Source organism: Tamandua tetradactyla, chromosome X (genome assembly GCF_023851605.1).
Source record: "Tamandua tetradactyla isolate mTamTet1 chromosome X, mTamTet1.pri, whole genome shotgun sequence".
In the NCBI taxonomy this organism is placed as follows: Eukaryota; Metazoa; Chordata; class Mammalia; order Pilosa; family Myrmecophagidae; genus Tamandua; species Tamandua tetradactyla.
The window spans coordinates 61,679,003-61,699,149 of NC_135353.1; the positions used below are offsets into that span (position 1 = coordinate 61,679,003).

The 20,147-nt window shown below is 41.3% G+C and overlaps 1 protein-coding gene across 1 annotated transcript in view; it reads left to right on the forward strand.

Moving 5' to 3' along the window:
- The window catches only part of GUCY2F (guanylate cyclase 2F, retinal), a 173,855-nt gene extending 153,961 nt beyond the window's left edge, over nt 1-19,894 (forward strand). Inside the window, 5 exon segments of the mRNA XM_077146970.1 lie at nt 3,415-3,508; nt 4,836-4,878; nt 7,048-7,116; nt 19,624-19,712; nt 19,807-19,894. Of these exon segments, the coding sequence (XP_077003085.1) occupies nt 3,415-3,508; nt 4,836-4,878; nt 7,048-7,116; nt 19,624-19,712; nt 19,807-19,894 (383 nt within the window).
- The last annotated feature ends 253 nt before the right edge of the window (nt 19,895-20,147 follow it).

Consider the following 20,147-nt stretch of genomic DNA (forward strand, 5'->3'; position numbering starts at 1 on the left):
TCATTCCTTTTCTACCAAACCTTAAAAAAGAATAACAGTGTGCCATTTATTGACTATCCACTACCTCCTAAGCCTCTTTTCAATCTAGTTTCAGTCCTCACCACTTGTCCCAGGTCTTATCCATCCTTATTCCTCTGCAGCATTTGATTCTTGATGTCCTCCCTAAAACTTCCCTCAATTGGCTGTCATCAACATGCTCCTCACACTGAAGGCTTTTTCTTGCTTCCTTTACCAGTTCTCTTAGCTCTTCCTGTCCTCTAATTGTGGCTGCCCTAGCATTTTGTGCAAAGCACTCAGAGTTGTGGTCTTCTGGCTTTCTGCATGTCCTCATCTCTAATTTATTTCTCATTTTACCTCAACCTGGCTTTCATTTTCTACCATTGTCTGATAATTCCTTCTGTCTCCACTTATCCCTTAAATTTTTGTATTCCCCTGGGTCTGTCCTTGACTCACTGTTTCCTCCCTCTGTATGTTCTCCTAGGTTATCTCATTCACGTCTATGTTCTGACTACCACTTGTATGTTGATACTTCCAACTCCACAGGTCTAGCACAGTCCTCTTTCTTAACTTTAGCTTTGTGTGTCAAACTGCCTGATGACATTTCCACTTCATTATTCCACAGGTGACTCAAACTTAACACATTGAAAACAGAATTTTCTTCCCCCACAAACTTCCTCCTCATCCTGTATTCTCTATTTCAGTTGCTGGTACAAACCACCATTTGCCCAGTTACTCTAGTTATAGTCTCTGGAGTAATTCTTATTTTTACACTCACTCTGAACTCCAACATTTATTCAACTGATTTCTAAATCTTGTAAATTTTAACTTTTAAGTTTTCTCAAATGCATCTTATCTCTCCTTGACCCTCACTACCCAAGTCCAGACCCCGTCATCTCTTTCATGGACCACTGCAATGGCATCTTCTTGCTCCCATTCTCAACTTCTTTCCAATCAACATTCCCACAGTCATCAGCATTATCTGTATTTAGTTGCCTGTCTTTCCACTAGACTTTAAGTTCTTTGATGGCAGTAATCATATCTTACCCATATTTGTATCCTGAGTGCTTAATATATAGCAAGTGTTTAGTAATTTTTTTTACAGAGGAAAGCCCTCATCTCTCATTAGTGCTTCAGTTTCACATCTCCAAGCCCCCTCAGCATACCCCTTCTGGGATGATTCACCATCACTTCAAATTCAACATATCTAAAACCTCAAGTCATCTTTCCCCACAAACCAGCATAAGCTCATAACACCATGCCAATTTCCCCATGATTGTCAGACAGTCAAGTTTGTTGGTTCTTTTTTTGTAATATCTTTCTTTTATCTCTGCCTTTTGTCCTTAACCCAGTTGTCATTTCTTTTGTCAGTATTCACTACATTATGATTGAATTATTGCATCAGCCACCTAATAGATTCCCTCTTCAATGCATTCTATATATGTATCTTCATTTAGAAATTATTTTCATCATGTAACTTCCCTGCTCAAGATTCTCCAGTGGCTCAAGGTCCTCCATCATGTGCAACCCACTTAAATCTAAACTTGTCTTTAGTTTCTAACATGTCACTTGAACTAGGGAGGCTCCTTTCTCTAAGTGTTTTCCCAGTTCCATACTGAATTCCAACCCCAAACCTTTGATTCATGTCTTTTTTCTCTGATTCAGATCATACCCACTTGTTCAGTTTGAATGGATTTATGTATCCTAGAAAAGCCACACCTAATCCTAATCCAATCTTGTGAAGACAGCCATTTCTTTCAAACCCTATTCAGAACTCTTTGCTGGGAACTTGATTAGATTATCTCCATGGAGATGTCACCCACCCAATTATGGGTATTAACCTTTGGTTAGAGGGAGATGTGATGCTACCCATTCCAAGCGGGTCTTGATTAGTTTACTGGAATCCTTCAAAGGAGGAAATATTTTGTAGAAAACTTCTGAATCATGAGAAAGCCATGAGAGCCATGAGAGCCATGAGAACCAAGAGAGCCCTCCAGCCAGCGACCTTTGGAGATGAAGAAGGAAAACACCCCCAGGGGTGCTTCATGAAACAATTAGTCTGGAGAGAAAGCTAGCAGACATTGCCATGTTCGCCATGTGCCTTTCCAGTTGAGAGAGAAACCCTGAACTTCATTGGCCTTTTTTTGAGTGAAGGTAACCTTTTGTGGGTGCCTTAATTTGAACATTTTTATAGACTTGCTTTGATTGGGACATTTTCACTGTCTTTGACTGTAAACTTGCAACTTCATAAATTTCCCCTCTTAAAAGCCATTCTCTTTCTGGTACATCACATTCTGGCAGCTACCAAACTGGAACACCACTCATCAAGATCCCAATCAAATCCTATGTTCTCCATTGAACCCTTCTTGACTGATTCAGATCCTAATCAACTGTCCCACTCCCAATCTCTAAACTATTATAACACTTTTGTCTATACCATATCTTGCCTCAACCATATATTGTCTTGGGTTGTTGATTATTTGTTTCCTATCTGGTAGTCTCATCTTTCAATTAGACTAAAGGAACTCCTGAAGAACTGAGACCATGTGCTACATTTCATTTTTTATTCCCCATGTTGTGCAGCTCATTGCTCAGTGAATGCTTCTGAATGAGTGAGAGATGAGTTAAAATGAGCAAGTCATAAAAGCCCATTGCCAAATTGCTTTGTAGTTCTCATTTATTTTTATTCTCAGCAGGAAGAACTTTTTAAACAAAACACCTAACTACTTGATAACTCAGGATACAGCAAAAAGGTAATGCTGAAAATTCTTAACACAGAAACAGAACAGAGACCAGACAGATGAATGTGGAGAACTTGACAGATACTCCTGAACTAGACTTTTGGTATGACTGTTTAACTTTTTTCAAGTACTGTCTATTCTCTGAATAACTAATATAACCATAATGAAATGTAAGATTAAACCCATTCTAAGGGAAAATACAAAATATTCTTGGATTATCTATACTTCTATGCCCCTAAAACACATGACTGAAAGTCAACTCTACTTATTTTTCAGGTTTTCCAACTGTCTTAGCAATAATTCTTTTGAAAGACACATTTTGGGGGACAGACAGTCAAATGAGAGCCCTCCTTTCCAACCCAAGGTATAAGAAAGAGTTACGTCTTTTTCTTGCAAAAAGCATGTTTGAGTCCTCAGTCCCTACCTGGGCTTTTCTGCTTTGGGTTTGATGCTTATTTGTCCCTGTTGAGAAATATAAGCTTCTTGTGTGTAGCTGTTACTTGGAATTGTTATAAACTTGCTTTCTTCTGGGAAAAATCTTCCTTTATATTTCCAGAGGTACTTGATGGCAACTTTTTTCTTTCATGAAGCAACATTCCTTCCCCTTGCAGTGTTCCTCTATTAGCATTGGGTGCCTACCTGGTGACAGTAATCCCGACCCTCTGCTATCATATAGAGCCAGTTGTTGCTGGAGTGGTGGGCCTCACCATGGCCAGATACTGCTTATTTGGAGACACCATGAGCACAGCTTCTGTAATGGAATCAACAAGGTTACATGAGCATCTATAGAGGGAAGGCAGGGATGGTACCATCCTGCTGTAGGGAAAGTGATTCTTTCTCAAGATAGGGTAAAGTTATACAGGGACTTGATTTGGAATGTTTTTAAAGAAAAATAAAAGACAATTTGAGAAAATTAAGTCTATTTGTCAAACAATTTTCCTGGTCTGTAATGGCCAAGAGAGTAGGGGGTGATGTTGGACTGAATATGGACCTTTTTTGTTACAGAAATGAAGCTGTAGCTAAGTGACACTGAAACATCCAGTCAATTTGATGACAACAACTGAAAAAACTCCTTTGGGTAAAAGAAAAAACTGCTGATCTCGATGGGTTTGGTGGGCAAGGGGGTGGTCATACTGAAAAAAGAACTAGGTAAGGGACTGATGTGTTCAGTTTTTCAACTAGTTTCTGGAGACACACTCAAAGTTAGCTGACTCTGAGCCAGCTTCTATTTGTTGTTCTAGCTCTGTTTATGAACTAGTTAAGATCCTAGGATTCTGGCTTCATCAAATAGCCCCCTTGAATTTAGTGAACAGTAATCCCTTCAAACTAAGGAGCTCGGAATTCTGAAATTATTAATTTAAACTTGCCTGTATATAAACCCCTTATTTCTATCAAAACAAGAATGGTATCCAAGACATCATTTCTTCTCCCCTTCTTTGAGAAGAAAACTATACAAACTATTATGCCAATGATATGTTGCTGGCAAGATGCTAACTCAACTCTTTCTTGGTTATTTACTGCCACTTCTAAGGCAGTGTCAGAATCACAATGAGCTTTTTACCTATATCATGATTGAGCAAAGTGATTTTTGCAGATTGTGGTAGTTAGATTCAGTTGTCAACTTGGTCAGGTGAAGGCACCTAGTTCTGTCTTTTGAACCTCATCCGTCACTCATTACATCTGCAGTCAGCTAGGAGTTGTGTCTGCTGCAATGAATGATGTTTGATTTAATTGGCTAGTGCTTAAATGAGAGAGCTCAACATAGCACAGCCCAAGCAGCTCAGCACACCTCATCTCAGCACTCACAGCTCAGCCCAGGCATTGGAGATGCAGAAAAAAATCACCCGGGGAAAGTTGTTGGAACCCAGAGGCCTGGAGAGAAGGCCAGCAGAGACCATCCTGTGCCTTCCTACATAAGAAAGAACCTCTGTGGAAAGTTAGCTGCCTTTCCTCTGAAGAACTAACAAAATAAATCCCCTTTTATTAAAAGCCAATTCATTTCTGGTGTGTTGCATTCTGGCAGCTAGCAGACTAGAACACAGGCTATTACAGTAAAAGCTTAGAGAACAAATTTCATTATATATACTGTTCTCATAGATTATATAAAAAGCACTTAAAGCCCTTAGCAGCCCAGGCTCTGGTAACTACAAGCTCTTCTCAACTTGTCTTGTCCAAGCTCTGGCAAAACAAGTTCTTCTCAAACTTCAGCCATATTCTCAACTAGTCCCTGATAATACAGTGGCCTATATCACAGTGGATATTACCTGGTCTGACCCCACTCCCCATCATTCATGTGCAGAAACAGGCTTGTACAATGGGTCTAGTCTTAGTCAACCTAGCCTGTGCAACCATGATTAAGAAGGCAGCACAGAACTCAGAAGCTGCTGTCAGAATAAATTTTCTGACATCTGGGAAAGTCTTCAAAATTCATAGACATGGCAGACTTTGCATATGACTTTGCTCTTGAAGTACAACCTGGATGAAGTGAAATTGATCACAGAACTGCAATGAAGATTTGGCACAGTACTCCTAGACTGATGTAAGCTTGTAGAAGATTGAATTCATATTCTGGTCTGCACCAGGGAAGCTCCAAACATTTCACATTAGAAATACACAGTTGAGAGCAGAAATTGAAATTTGAGATTTGGGCAGCACTTTGTCCAGAGATCAGCTGGAAGGAAGAAAATAGAGTGTATCATCCACAGCAGGTGTTCATTAATCACAGATTGTGCAAGGAAGGCATCTTGAGGGATACAAAGAAACACGCAAATGTATTCTGTTCACAAAAGGAGCTGGTTTGTGTGCTATTCCAGAACCTAATGACCATAACCCAAATATGACATTAAGCTTCACACCTAACTGAAGATTTGTAAGAGATAGCCTCTAACCTCATATTGGCTATGAGATGAGGACAAATCACAGGTCTATATTTTAAAAATCAATTTCACCAATATCTCCTATGTGCCCAGTTGAATACAACTGGAATAGAAGAGATTAGTGACCCAACCCTGAAATGATCTTACTTACCACACTACTAGATGATGGGTGAAATAAGCACACCGTTCTCTTTGAGCTGTGTGTTCCTCACCTGTATGGTTATTCTTTAGAAAGGCTCCCTGAAGACCAGATGATGGCGAAAGATCCACACCAGCCTAGCCTGTGGCTCTTAGAAATGGGACAAGCCCTTTTAAGCAGAGATTTTGAGCGACCATTAGTCAGTGAGAAAGTTACAAACAGTAGTACTGTAGCTAAAAAGAGAAGGAAAGTACTTGTGAGCACACATAACAGAAATCTTTTTTTCTCTCTATTATTGTTTTATTTCTTTTTCTGTTGTCTTTTTATTTCTTTTTCTAAATTGATGCAAATGTACTAAGTAATGATGAATATGCAACTATGTGATGATATTAAGAATTACTGATTGTATATGTAGAACAGAAATCTTTTGTAGGTATTTCCAACTTTGTCTTCCCACACAGATTGCAATCAGCTTCTAAAAGATTGACTTTCTCTAACATGTGTGCAAACAAATCTCGGACTTTTTTCTAAGACTTATCCTCAACAAGGTCTCACTTCACAGGATGACAGTTTCAGAAGGTCAAGGATCTTACCTCAGTTAAGAAATTATTGTTCTTCACCAAACAATTACCCTTAGGTTCTAAATAATTTTTAAGTGATAGCTCTCCATGTACATCTCTTACTCCAGGTTGGGATCATTGGTTTGAAAATAATACGTTCATGTGTGTACACAGATATATGCACATCCCCAAAGGACAGCTATGAGTGTACAGTCTCCACAAAGTATTTATTGGCAAAGCTCTTGGGATATTTTCCATTGATGTTTTAAGTACAGCAGTATTGGCAGAGGGTTGTATAGGTGCACATGGACAAAATACCCTTGTGCCTTTAACATGGGGTTATGTAAAACTCAGGAGTTCAGCACCAGCAGAAGCCTGTGTGAGAAGTTGCTTAGGCAAAACTTCCCTAAGTCACATTTCGGTTGAGAACACAGTGGTAATTGCTAGTTTCTCCATCTCAACCCTGGAGTTAAATTAATGCCTTTCTGTCGCATAGCCTTTCATTTGAGATGGTGTCTAGAAGGCTAATAGATACCACAGCTAAGGCCTTATTTGGGCCTGGAGTGGAAGACCATCTGCTACCCTCCCTCATTCTGAAATCCTAACTAGACCTCTCTCCATAGGAGTTCCCTAAGGGTCTAATTCATTTAGAAGTGCAGGCATTTATTATACTGATATTTTCTCATTCCTTTTACCTGAATGGAGTCAGAGTTATGACTCTCCTTCTTTTACAGCTTACCACACTCATGTCAGTCACAGAACCATGACAGTTCTTTGAACTGGGAGGAAGGATAGAGCTCAAGGTATAATGTGCTTTTGTTTTTTGAACTAATGCACTTGGACACACCCGCTTCTGAAGAGGTCATAGTCTGCTGAAAAAGTTTACCTAGGACTCACAGCTACAATTTTGGCAGACTCACCAGCTCCATTTTGGGGTTTAGACAGATTGCTCACCTTTGCCTCATTTTTCTTCCCTTTAAAATATGGCTACAGTGCTGAGGATTGTTGAAACTCTTGCATTTCTCAGACTGTGAGCTGTACCTTTTTCTTCTGAAGGACTTTCCAGAATTTGGCTATCCAATAAGTTCTACTATTATTTACATTTTCTAACTTCCATTTCTGGTTGCTCTTTGACAGTGCCAGACATTGTTCAAAAAGCCACAATATTGATAAGTTTGGGCCATTTATCTGCTCAGCAACCACCTTTTCTGGCTCTTCATCTATACTACTAGCCCATTATTTACCAAGAGGCTTTATGACTTTATCCTAGGACCAGGAGGAACAAAGTCAGTTTCTATGAAAGACAAACTTTTTCTGGCATCTTTTCTCTTTGTTAGAGCAATCACTTGATCTAGGGTTCAGGATTAAATTTTTTCTTCTTTTTTTGCTATATTCACTGGATTCTTCTCATCTACTTCTGGATGACCCAAGGGCCCTGGCTGCCCCAGTTGTTAAAGACCATAGAGATCTGATAATCTAACTTCCTCATTTTCAGATGAAAAAATCAAGGTCCAAAGAAATGAAGTAATCTAATGAAGATCACACAGTCAATTGATAGCAGAATCAGGCCGAAATCCAGGAAGCCTGACTTCCTGATTAGTGCCCTTTCTATGACGTACTTTATGGAAATTATTCCCACAGTCATTATTTTTGAATAAAGCAAAACCAGGCAGTAAGTGATGCACAATTTATTTTAGTCATTGGCATGCCCTCCACAAATGGTGACAATTTATATATAACTGGATTTTAGAAGTTAAAGTTGGGAGTTCTGATTCTAGTTGATTCAGTATCTCTAGGAAGCTGTCCTATGGCTCACTGCAATCCCCTCTTATGCCATTCTGGCAACAAATTATCAATGTTTCATTGGCCAATTCTACTTTTAAAATATCTCCTAGCTGGTGAGATTGCTCACTTATAAGGACACCAAGGCTCCTTTCCCACCTCTTAAGAGAACTCAGACAATGATATGATGGGAGTAGGAATAGTACTTAGGCAGTGAATCTAATAACCCAAGTCTTTGATGGTCCCGCTATACATTCTGTTATTTTTTCAGTAGAGGTGGACAAAGGCAGCTTGGTTTCCTGAAACACTTTCCTCTGTATTGCTAGGCACACATTCCTTCATTAAAAAGCTGAAGAAAGGAAGAGGTGCCATTTTCAAAGCTGAAAAGGAAAAATATGCCCCCAACCCCATGATTTCCATTGCTCCACAATATTCAAATGAGAAGCTCTTAGACCTTGGTTGCTTCATATACAAAAACAGGACTTACTACAAAAAGGACCTTTGCAGCTTTAGTTTCCCCCACCCCTAGAGCATTTGGGAATGCACTACAGTAAGTTGGAGGAAGAGGCAGGGAGAGGTTTCACCAGAGGCCCTGTTAAGTCATGGCTATTGGGGTTGCAGGAGCTCCATGGGGAAGAGAGCTAGAGAGGGAGATACTGAGAGAGGAGAGAGGAGATACTTAGCACAGGAGAAGGTAAGGGAAAATGAGAAACTGGAGGAGAGGTCATAAGATTCAAAGAGAAGAAGAGAGAGGAGGGAAAATCTTTTCTGTCTTTGTACTCCCCACCTCCCCACCAGATACAGGTATTGCTCATGACATGGTAGGGCCTAGGGTATAGGAGGATCCTTAGTCCTTTGGAGGCATGGAATATAGCCCTAATAAGACAATATCCCCAGCACACCAAAAATTCTTTTTTTTATTTTTATTTTTTTGATATATATTATATATTCACATACCATGCAATCATGTAGTTCACAATATCATCATATATCTGTGTATTTATCATCACAATAAAAATTTTCTTCTTTTTTGTGAAAAATAACATACAAAAAAGCAAGAAATTTCAAAGCACATCACAACAATTATTTGTAGAACAGATTTCAGAGTTTGGTATGGGTTACAATTCCACAATTTTAGGTTTTCACTTCTAGCTGTTCTAAGATACTGGAGACCAAAAGAAATATCAATATAATGATTCAGCAATCATACTCATTTGTTAAACCCTACCTTCTCTGTATAACTCCACCATCACTTTGATCTTTCTCCCACTCTTCAGGGGTATTTGGACTATGCCCATTCTAACTTTTTCATGTTGGAAGGGGCTGTCAATAACATGGGATAGAGGAATGGAACTAGTTGAAGTTCTGGAGAGGCTGGGCCCTCTAGGTTTCAGGACTTATCCAGTCCAGCGACCCATCTGGAGGTTGTAGGTTTCTGGAAAGTTACCCTAGTGCATGAAATCTTTGTATAATCTTATATATTGCTCTAGGCATTCTTTAGGCTGGCAGGAATGGTTTTGGTTGGGGTTTGGCAAGTTATGATAGGTAGCAATGTCTAACTGAAGCTTGTATAGGAGTAACCTCCAGAATAGCATCTCGACTCTATTTGAACTCTCAGCCGCTGATACCTTATTTGTTACACTTCTTTCCCCTCTTTTGATCAGGATGGCATTGTTGATCCCACAGCCCAGCACACCAAAAATTCTGGTACAACATTTCCACCCTCTGTGCTGTTGGACATCAAGGGGCACTCCAGTACATGGGTCAGCCAGGTGTGATTTCAAAGGTTGAAGGAAGGCATTGAAAGCAAGAAGCATCTTTTCCTTCCATCTGGCTGATGCTTGAAATTTCTCCATCAGAGCCTCTTCACTTGGGCTTAAAGCTCTTGGATTCAGAAACAACAGAACCACTCTCCACACACTCACCCACACACATCTCCTTCACTGAAGTGGTGACACTTTAAGTTGTTGCCCTTAGTGGAATAAAAGATTTGGATTATATTGGGAGGGAAGAGAGAATGTAAGGGCAGTTAAATAATTGGGGGAGAGGGGCACAAAGAAAAACCAAAATTAGAAGTTGTGGCAGTTTGGGGAAGGACGCATTTAGTGATGAGAAGTTCAGTATCTCTAGGAAGCTGTCCCATGTCCCACTACAATCCCCTCTTGTGCTATTCTGGCAACAAATTATCAATGTTTCATTGACCAATTCTACTTTTAAAGTATTTATTTTTTTATGAGCTAGTGGTAATTCATTTTATTGCTGCTTTTCTTAAATGAGTCTTATTTTGGTTACTGTTTTTCTGACAAGTTAGAAGTACCATATGATATATCTACATATCTATATCTATCTCTCTGTCTATACATACATACATACATATATATATATATATATATATATATATATATATGTATATGTATATATCAGCAATGTTTACCATGGCTTCTTAGATAGGCTTATATTCTGCAAAGACTTTTCCAAAAGGTTGCTCTCAGTCAGTTTACGTTGTTCTTACTAGAGTTGGATGCTTTTTTACCTTGTTGCTGAACTCTAGGGTTAAATGTTATTTAGTTCTCAGACCCCTAAGCATTAGACTTGTTTTATTTGCAAAATCTCTTCTACACTGACTTTTTTTTTTTTTTTTTTTTTTTTTTTATAGGAAAGACAGAGAGAAGGAAGGAAGGATAGAAGGAAGGAAGGAAGGAAGAAAGGGAAACATTTTTAAACATTTTCTTGTTTTATTGTATTCTGTTTCTCCGTTTTTGTTACATGGGCTGGGGCCGGGAATCGAACCGAGGTCCTCCGGCATAGCAGGCAAGCACTTTGCCCGCTGAGCCACCGCGGCCCGCCCTCTACACTGACTTTTGATGCACAACAGCATGTGCACATGCACTCACAAACACACACATACACACACACGCACAACAGCAATTGAGCTAAGTAATCATGAAGTTGTGTTGAGTCATAAAGGTCAGAAGGTCACCTCCTTAATTCTTGCTCCATCAATGACAGCGTGATGTTGGACCAGTAACCTCATCCTCCCTGGGCTTCAGTTTTTCCTTTTATGACTTGTGCTTATCAGGATGTTCATTAATCACAGGCTTTCAAAATCCCAACAGTTTGTTTTTGGCATCAAGACTTGCCCCTTGACTCCAATGTGCTAGAGAAGTTATGTGATATGGAGAGAAAAGCATTTAAGATTTGGAGTTTAGTACATTTAGATTCAAGTCACAGTTCTGCCTACTTATTGACAAGTCATTCAGTCTCCCGGAACCTCAGTGTTCCCATCTTAGAATGAAATTAATGGTAATCCTTACCTTTCAGGGTTGTTGTGAAAATTAAATAAGGCAGGAGATACCAAAATGTCTTTAAAATATGCCACACCAAAGTAAAATGTTATTATTTGTGGGATTTATGGGACCACTCAGGGATTTATGTTGGGTCAAATAGTTTGCTTTAGGCTACCATACTTGTTTCCCTCTCTCCTTCTCTTCAGCAGAATTTTGGAAGTAGGATGGGTAAACAAAGAGCAAGAATACTAAGAATTCTCTGGGATGGATTCCAAAACCTCAGAGAATCCCTGGAGCTCCCTTACATACCATTTGATTTGTAAACTTGCCTGAGTCCGTGTCATGGTGAGGTTCATGTGTCAACTTGACCAAGTGGTGGTACCAGTTTGTATGGTTGGGCAAGTGTTGGCCTGTCTGTTGTGATGAGGACATTTCAGAGAACTAAATCATGATCACGTCAGCTGCATCCACAGCAGATTCCATTTGTAATCAGCCAAGGGGAGTGTCTTCTGCAATGGGTGATGCTCAATCTAATCACTGGAAGCCTTTTGAGGAGGACTCAGAAGAGACAGGCTCTCTTCCTGCTTCTGCTGGCAAGCCTCTCCTGTGGAGTTAGTCCGGACCCTCCATCAGAATCATCAGCTTCACAGTCTGACCTGCGGATTTTGGACTCTGCATTCCCATGGTCATGTAAGCCATCTTTATAAATTATATATTTGCTAGTGTTCCCCATTGATTCTGTTTTCTAGAGAATCCTAAGTAATACAACTTGGTACCAGGAGTGGTTCTTAAGAAACAGAATCTTAAAAATGAGTTTTTATGAACGGTTTTCTACTACAACTGGACTCAAAGGCACTAAGGACTCTGACTCCCATAATCAGAATAGCACTCCTAATCCATGGAGTGAGTTGGCAAAAAAAGATAGTCAAAATATCACTAGGCTCTGGGGGATAATGTTTTTGACACCTTTACAGAGTTTTGTGGAAATAAGAGGTATAGAGATGTTGACTGGTTGTTGTTAGATACACTGGCTACATTAAGGAGTGAAAAGGATGGGCTTAAGGCTTCAAACGAGAAGCTTAAGCACCGTCTGACTGATGTAGATGTTTCTATGAGTATCCTGAAGGAAAATCTTACTTCCCATAGCCGTAGACTTGAGATCTCTGAAAATCAGACTCAGAATCTTATTGTTAGAGTAGCAACTTTACAACATAAACTGAACGCTCAATGTTGCATGGTGTCTGCCATTAAAGTGAGGGCATTGATTGGAAAGGAGTGGAAACCTGAAAAATGGGATAGTGACATATGGATTGATAATGATGTCGGGGGTGAAGTCATACTGAGTCTTCTCTAGATAACCCTGTAATAGTTTGCCCTGAGGACATAACTGCCCCACCTCCAGCCTGCTTTGAGGAGTTGGCCACCCAACCTCCTCCTGAAGGGATTAGCCCTGAAGTGATTAATCCTGCTTCACCAGATGAAACTGCAAACGAAGGCCCTGAAACAAATGGCTTGAAAGATATTTCTAATTCTTTTCATGACCCACCCCTACCACCCCTCATTTCTTCCAGACCTGTAACTAGACTAAAGTCCCAACAGGCCCCTAAAGGCGAGGTACAAAGTATCACACATGAGGAGGTACATTATACTCCAAAAGAACTGTGTGAGTTTTCCAATTTATATAGACAGAAATAAGGGGAATATGTGTGACAATGAACTTTAAGGGTGTGGGATAATGGTGGGATGAATATAAGGATGAATCAGGCTGAATTTATTGATATGGGCCCACTAAGCAGAGATTCTGCGTTCCATGTTATACTTTGAGGAGTTAAAAAAGGTATTAACAATTTGTTTGGATGGTTGGTTGAAACATGGATCAAAAGGTGGCCTACATTACCTGAGGTTGAAATGCCAGAGCTGCCCTGGCATAATGCAGATGAGGTGATTCAGAGGCTTAGAGAGATTAGAATGTTAGCATGGATTTATCATGCAAAGCCTGCTCTTACACCCCAGGAATGTCCAGAGGATGCACCTTTTACCACAACAGTGAGAAATAAATTTGTGAGACTAGCCCCATCATCCCTGAAAAGCTCTGTAGTTGCACTTCTCTGTAGGTCAGATATTACTGTAGGAACTGCTGTCACTGAGCTGGAATCCTTAAACACAATGGGGATGATGGGATCCCGAGTTGGCAGAAGCCAGGTGGCAGCACTTAATTGCCAAAGACAGGGTAAATTTGCTGTTATAATAGACAGCAAACCCAAAGCAGGAGTCAAAATTATATGACTCGCCGAGATTTGTGGCATTGGCTAGTAAATCATGGGGTACCTAGAAATACAATAGATGGGCAGTCTCCTAAATTCTTGTTCAAGCTCTATAAACAAAAGAATTCTAGGTCAAGTGAACAGAAGTCTAAGCTGAATTACAAAAATACAGAGTCACGGCCCTTTAATCAATTTCCAGACTGGAGACAGTTTACAGACCCAGAGCCCCCTTCAACGAAGGGGAGGCCAGGTCCCTTTGGGGGAGAACCCTGTTACACTACCACAGATTTATACTGTTAATCTTCCTCCAACCCTTCCTCAACAGGGTAACTGTGCACTAGGGGAAAGGAAATGATCAGCTATTTCAGGGATTATAAGCGTATTAGTTAGGGTTCTCAAGAGAAACAACATCAACAGCAAATATAAAATTTATAAAAGTGCCTCACATGACCGTGAGAACACAGAGTCTGAAATCCACAGGGCAGGCTGTGAAGCTGATGATTCTGATGGAGGGTCTGGACGGACTCCACAGGAGAGGCTTGCTGGCCAAAGCAGAAAGAAGCCTGTCTCTTGTGAATCCTCCTTAAAAGGCTTCCAGTGATTAGACTGAGCATCACTCATTGCAGAAGACACTCCCCTTCACTGATTACAAATGGAATCAGCTGTGGATGGAGCTGATGTGATCATAATCTAATTCTATGAAATATCCTCATTGCAACAGACAGGCCAGCACTTGCCTAACCAGACAAACAGGTACCACCACTTGGCCAAGTGGACACATGAAGCTGACCATGACAATTAGATACTGGTTCAGGAGTGACATTAATTCCAGGGGACAGAAAATGTCACTCTGGTTCACCAGTCAGAGTGGGGGCTTATGGAGGCCAGGTGATCGATGGAGTTTTAGCTCAGGTCCATCTCACATTGGGTCCAGTGGGTCCCCGGATCCATTCTGTAGTTATTTTCCCAGATCCAGAATGTATAATTGCTATATACACACTGAGGAACTTGCAGAATCCCTACATTGGCTCTCTAACTCATACAGTGAGGGCTATTATGGTGGGAAAGGCCAAGTGGAAGCCACTGGAACTGCCCCTACCTAGCAAAATAGTAAATCAGAAGCAATACCAGATTCCTGCAGGGATTGCAGAGATTACTGCCACTCTTAAGGACTTGAAGGATGCAGGGGTGGTGATTCCCACCATGTCCCCATTCAACTCTATTTGGCCTGTGCAGAAAACAGATGGGTCTTGGAGGATGACAGTGGATTATTGTAAGCTCAACCAGGTGTTAACTCCAATTGCAGCTGCTGTTCCAGATGTGGTATCATTGCTTGAGCAAATCAACACATCCCCTGGTACCTGGCAAATGCTTTTTTCTCAATAGCTATTAGTAAGGACCACCAGAAATAGTTTGCTTTCAGCTGGCAAGGTCAGTAGTATACTTTCACTGTCTTACCTCAGGGGTATATCAACTCTCCAGCCCTATGTCATAATCTTGTATGCAGGGACCTTGATCGTTTCTCCCTCCTGTAAGACATCACACTGGTCCATTATATTGATGATATCAAGTTGATTGGACCTAGTGAGCCAGAAGTAGCAACTACTCTAGACTTACTGCTAAGGCATTTGTGTGTCAGAGGATGGGAGCTAAATCCAACAAAAATACAGGGACCTTACACCTCAGTGAAATTTCTAAGTGTCCAGTGGTGTGTGGGGCATGTCAAGATATCCCTTCTATGGTGAAGGATAAGTTGCTGCATCTGGCCCCTCCTATGGTAAAAAAGAGGCACAATGCTTAGTTGGTCTCTTTGGATTTTGGCAACAACATATTTCTCATATGGGTCTGCTACTCTGGCCCATTTATCGACTGACCAGAAAAGCTGCTAATTTTGAGTGGGGACCTGAACAAGAGGAGGCTCTGCGACAGGTCCAGGCTGCTGTACAAGCTTCTCTGCCACTTGGGTCATATGATCCAGCAGATTCAATGGTGCTGGAAGTGTCAGTGCTAAATAGAGATGCTGTCTGGAGCCTTTGGCAGGCCCCTATAGGAGAATCACAACACAGACCCTTAGGATTTTGGAACAAAGCCTTACCATCTGCTGCAGATAACTACTCTCCTTTTGAGAAACAACTTTTGGCCTGCTACTGGTCCTTGGTAGAGACTTAAAGCCTAACCATGGACCACTGAGTTACCGTGAGACCTGAATTGCCTATCATGAGCTGGACATTGTCTGACCCACCAAGCCATAAAGTTGGGTGTGCACAGCAGCACTCTATTGTAAAATGGAAATGGTATATACGAGATAGGATCAGAGCAGGTCCTGAAGGCACAAGTAAATTACATGAAGAAGTGGCCCAAGTGCCCATGGTCTCCACTCCTGCCACATTGCCTTCTCTTTCCCAGACCAGAGCTATGGCCTCTTGGGGAGGTCTTTACAGTGAATTGATGGAGGAAGAGAAAACTCAGGCCTGGTTTACAGATGGTTCAGCATGATATGCAGGTATCACCCGAAGGTGGACAGCTGCAGCATTACAACCCCTTTCTGGGGTGTCCTTGAAGGACAGTGGTGAGGGGAAATCCTCCCAGTGGTCAGAACTTTGAGCAGTGTACCTGGTCTTTCATTTTGCTAGGAAGGAGAACTGACCAGAGGTGCATTTGTATACTAACTCATGGGCTGTTGCTAATGGTTTGGCTGGATGGTCAGGGACTTGGAAAGACCATAATTGGAAAATTGATGACAAAGAGGTCTGAGGAAGAAGTATGTCGTAGACCTTTCTACATGGGCTAAAAACATGAAGATATCTGTGTCCCATGTGAATGCACACCAGAGGTTGACTTCAGCAGAGGAAGGTTTTAATAATCAAGTAGATAAGATGACCTGTTCTGTGGATACCAGTTAACCTCTTTCCCCAGAAACTCCTGTCATTGCATAATGGACTCATGAACAAAGTGGTCATGGTGGTAGGGATGGAGGTTATGCATGGGCTTGGCAACATGGACTTCCACTCACCAAGGCTGACTTGGCTACAGCCACTGCTGGGTGCCCAATCTGCCAGCAGCAGAGACCCACACTCAACCCCCAATATGGCACCATTCCCTGAGGTGACCAGCCAGCTACATGATGGAAGATTGATTATATTGAACCACTTCCTTCATGGAAGGGGCAGCGATTTGTTCTAACTGGAATAGACCCATACTGTGGATATGTGTTTGCTTTCCCTGCATGCGATGCTTCTGCCAAAACTACCATCTGTGGGCTTGCAGAATGCCTTATCCATCATCATGGTATTCCACACAGCATTACTTCTGATCAAGGAACACACTTCACAGCAAATGAAGTGTGGGAATGGGCACATGCTCATGGAATTCTCTGGTCTTACCATGTTACCCATCATCCAGAAGCAGCTGGATTGATAGAATGTTGGAATGGCCTTTTGAAAACTCAATTACAGTGCCAACTAAATGACAATACCTTGAAGGGCTGGGGTAATGTTCTCCAGGAAGCTGTATATGCTCTGAATCAGTGTCTGCTGTATAATGCTGTTTCTCCCATAGCCAGCATCCAGTGGAACCAAGGGGTGGAAATGGAAGTGGCACCAGTCACTATTACCACTAGTGATCCACTAGGAAAATTTTTGCTTCCTGGCCCTGCAACCCTGAGCTCTGCTGGTCTGCAGGTTTTAGTCCCAATAGGGGAATGCTTCCACCTGGAGAAACAATAATGATTCCATTGAACTGGAATCTAAGACTGCCACCTGGTCACTTTGGACTTCTCATGCCCTTGTATCAACAAGCCAAGAAGGGGATTGCATTATTGTCTGGGGTGATTGACCCTGACTATCAGGGGGAAATAGGATGCACCTATACAATGGAGGTAAAGAAGAGTTTTCTTGGAATATGGGAGATCCCCTAAGGGGTCTTTTTCTACTACCATGCCCTGTGATTAAAATCAATGGAAAACTGCAACAACCCGATCCAGGCAGGACTACCAATGGCTCTGAAACTTCAGGAATGAAGGTTTGGGTCACCCCACCAGGCAAAGAACCACAGCCAGCTGAAGTGATTGCTGAGGGTTAAGGGAACATGGAATGGGTAGTGGAAGAAGGTAGTGATAAATATGAACTTCGACCACATGATCAGTTACAGAAACGAGGACTGTAATGCTGTTTTGTTCCTGTTATCCTATGTAAGTTTTAAGATATCAAGTTTAAGAATGAATATTACCCAAGGACTTGTAACTTATTCTAGAGAGAGTTAATGTGTTTCCAGTTATATGCAGGACAGTTTACTATTGTTAGGTGAAAGAAAATATGTGTGTTTTAATGTTTTTTATTTAGAAATTACATATGGTTTAAGGTGATATGTATAGATGCCAAGTCTACAAGGGGTGGACTGTCATGGTCAGGTTCATGTGTGAACTTGGCCCTGTGGTGGTACCTGTTTGTCTGGTTGGGCAAGTGCTGGCCTGTCTGTTGCGATGAGGACATTTCATAGAATTAAATCATGATCACATCAGCTGCATTCACAGCTGATTCCATTTGTAATCAGCCAAGGGGGGTGTCTTCCGCAATGAGGGATGCTTAATCTAATCACCGACAGCCTTTTAAGGAGGGTTCAGAAAAGACAGGCTCTCTTCCTGCTTCAGCTGGTGAGCCTCTCCTGTGGAGTTCATCCAGACCCTCCATTGGAATCGTCAGCTTCACAGCCTGCCCTGTGGATTTTGGGCTCTGCGTTCCCATGGTCACATAAGATACTTTTATAAATTTTATATTCATGAGTGTTCCCTGTTGATTCTGTTTCTCTATAGAACCCTAACTAATACAGTCCATAACACTCCCATCCTCCTTTGCAACCATTAGTGTTGGCATCCCAGAGTCTCCCAGGATCCACCCAAATCTCTGGGCAGTCCTGGCATCACAGAACTCTTTGGGGTTTATATGATGGCTTCCTGATCTCAAGATAAGCAATCAAACATGTCTGTAGGTTGACGTCTTCACGTTTAAGCCTTAAAGGTATGTTTTATCAAAATGAGATCCATTAATGCCTTGAGTATTACAAGTGCTCAAGGATAGAGGATTCCTGTTAACCCTCTTACTGTGCAACTGTTCTGTACAACACACTGCATTTAAGTATTGTGTGAAAAAGAAAGAACTTAAGAGGCAGAGGAGTTGGGTTCAATATGTTTTGAACCCAAGATATGGCCTGATAGTTTTTATTCAAATATACCATGAACTCTTTAAGCACAGAGCCATGCTTTATTTATGTCTGTATTCTCACCCTTATTCAGCAAGTGTGAATGTTCATGGAATAGATGCAAGCATGAATGACGTGAATGCATTTTCAAATTGTTTGCCTCTTCTGAAAAGAATGGTCCCCGATAGTCCAATTATTTGATATTTAGGGTGAGTTGGTTGCCGATTAATAGAGTTTGGACTATTTTCTTCCTACTTGCTTCATGGAGGGTTTATTTATAGCCTTGAACCAAATATTTCTTCAGTCTGCTTTCCATTTCTTTATCTCTTTTGGATTTTGTGAGAGCAGGAGAGATAGACTCTGAATGTATATATCCTAGATACAAAAGACAATGGATTGTTTAATGACAAAAATCAGGGCAAAAATTACAAACAAAATCTTAAATTGAGCATCCAGATATTTTATTGTCCTGAAGCCAACCATCCATATATTCCCAAAGATGGAGCTGCATGGCGATGGGTAGACAAAATACCTAGATGAGAGCTTGAGATGGTGTTCACTTTTATTCTGGAAGCTCTGACAGCCTATGGAGCCTGGTTGAGCCTAAGGTGCAGATGGAAAGAGAGACTTGGAGGAAGGAAGACTCTAATACATGGTGATAAGGATAAAGCAGAGACAATTTCTGAGCCAAATTGAATGCTCCTACTCTCCTGACCAGAGGAACTTCTTTAGAAAAACTGATTATGACATGTTTAAAACTTTCAATATTTTCTATAATAAGGGAAAAGACACAGAAGAGACCTTCTGGCTGGTTGGTAAAAGAGCCTTCACAAAACCCCTTGTTATGCCTGCACCAGTGGGCAAAGGCAGGTAAGTGGACCTAATACTTCATCAGAGGCTTTCTACTACCCTATTCTGCTACACTCTCTTGACCAACTATTTTGGTGTCTTTCCTGCCCTTCAGGCAAATGGACGATGGCCTGCAACCAGTAGAGATCACAGCCTTCCAGAGAAGGAAAACAGACCTTCAGTTAATGAGAAACAAGCCATGAGGTAAGGGCCAGCAGAAAAACAAAGCACAGGAGTTCACCAAATTTTCAAACCTGGGGCTCCCTTTGGCATGGGTGCCTGTATCAGCCTGGACCTGTTGGGCAGAGTGTGATGGAGCTGGTGGATTTCCAAGCTCCATTGAGTTTTGCAAAAACCTCATTGTGAGGATGCCTGTTGCAGAGTGAACTGCACCCAGGGGAGGTCAGCTACCCTGGCTTAAAAAGAGGCCCTTTCTTCCTGCGCTAATACCTTTGA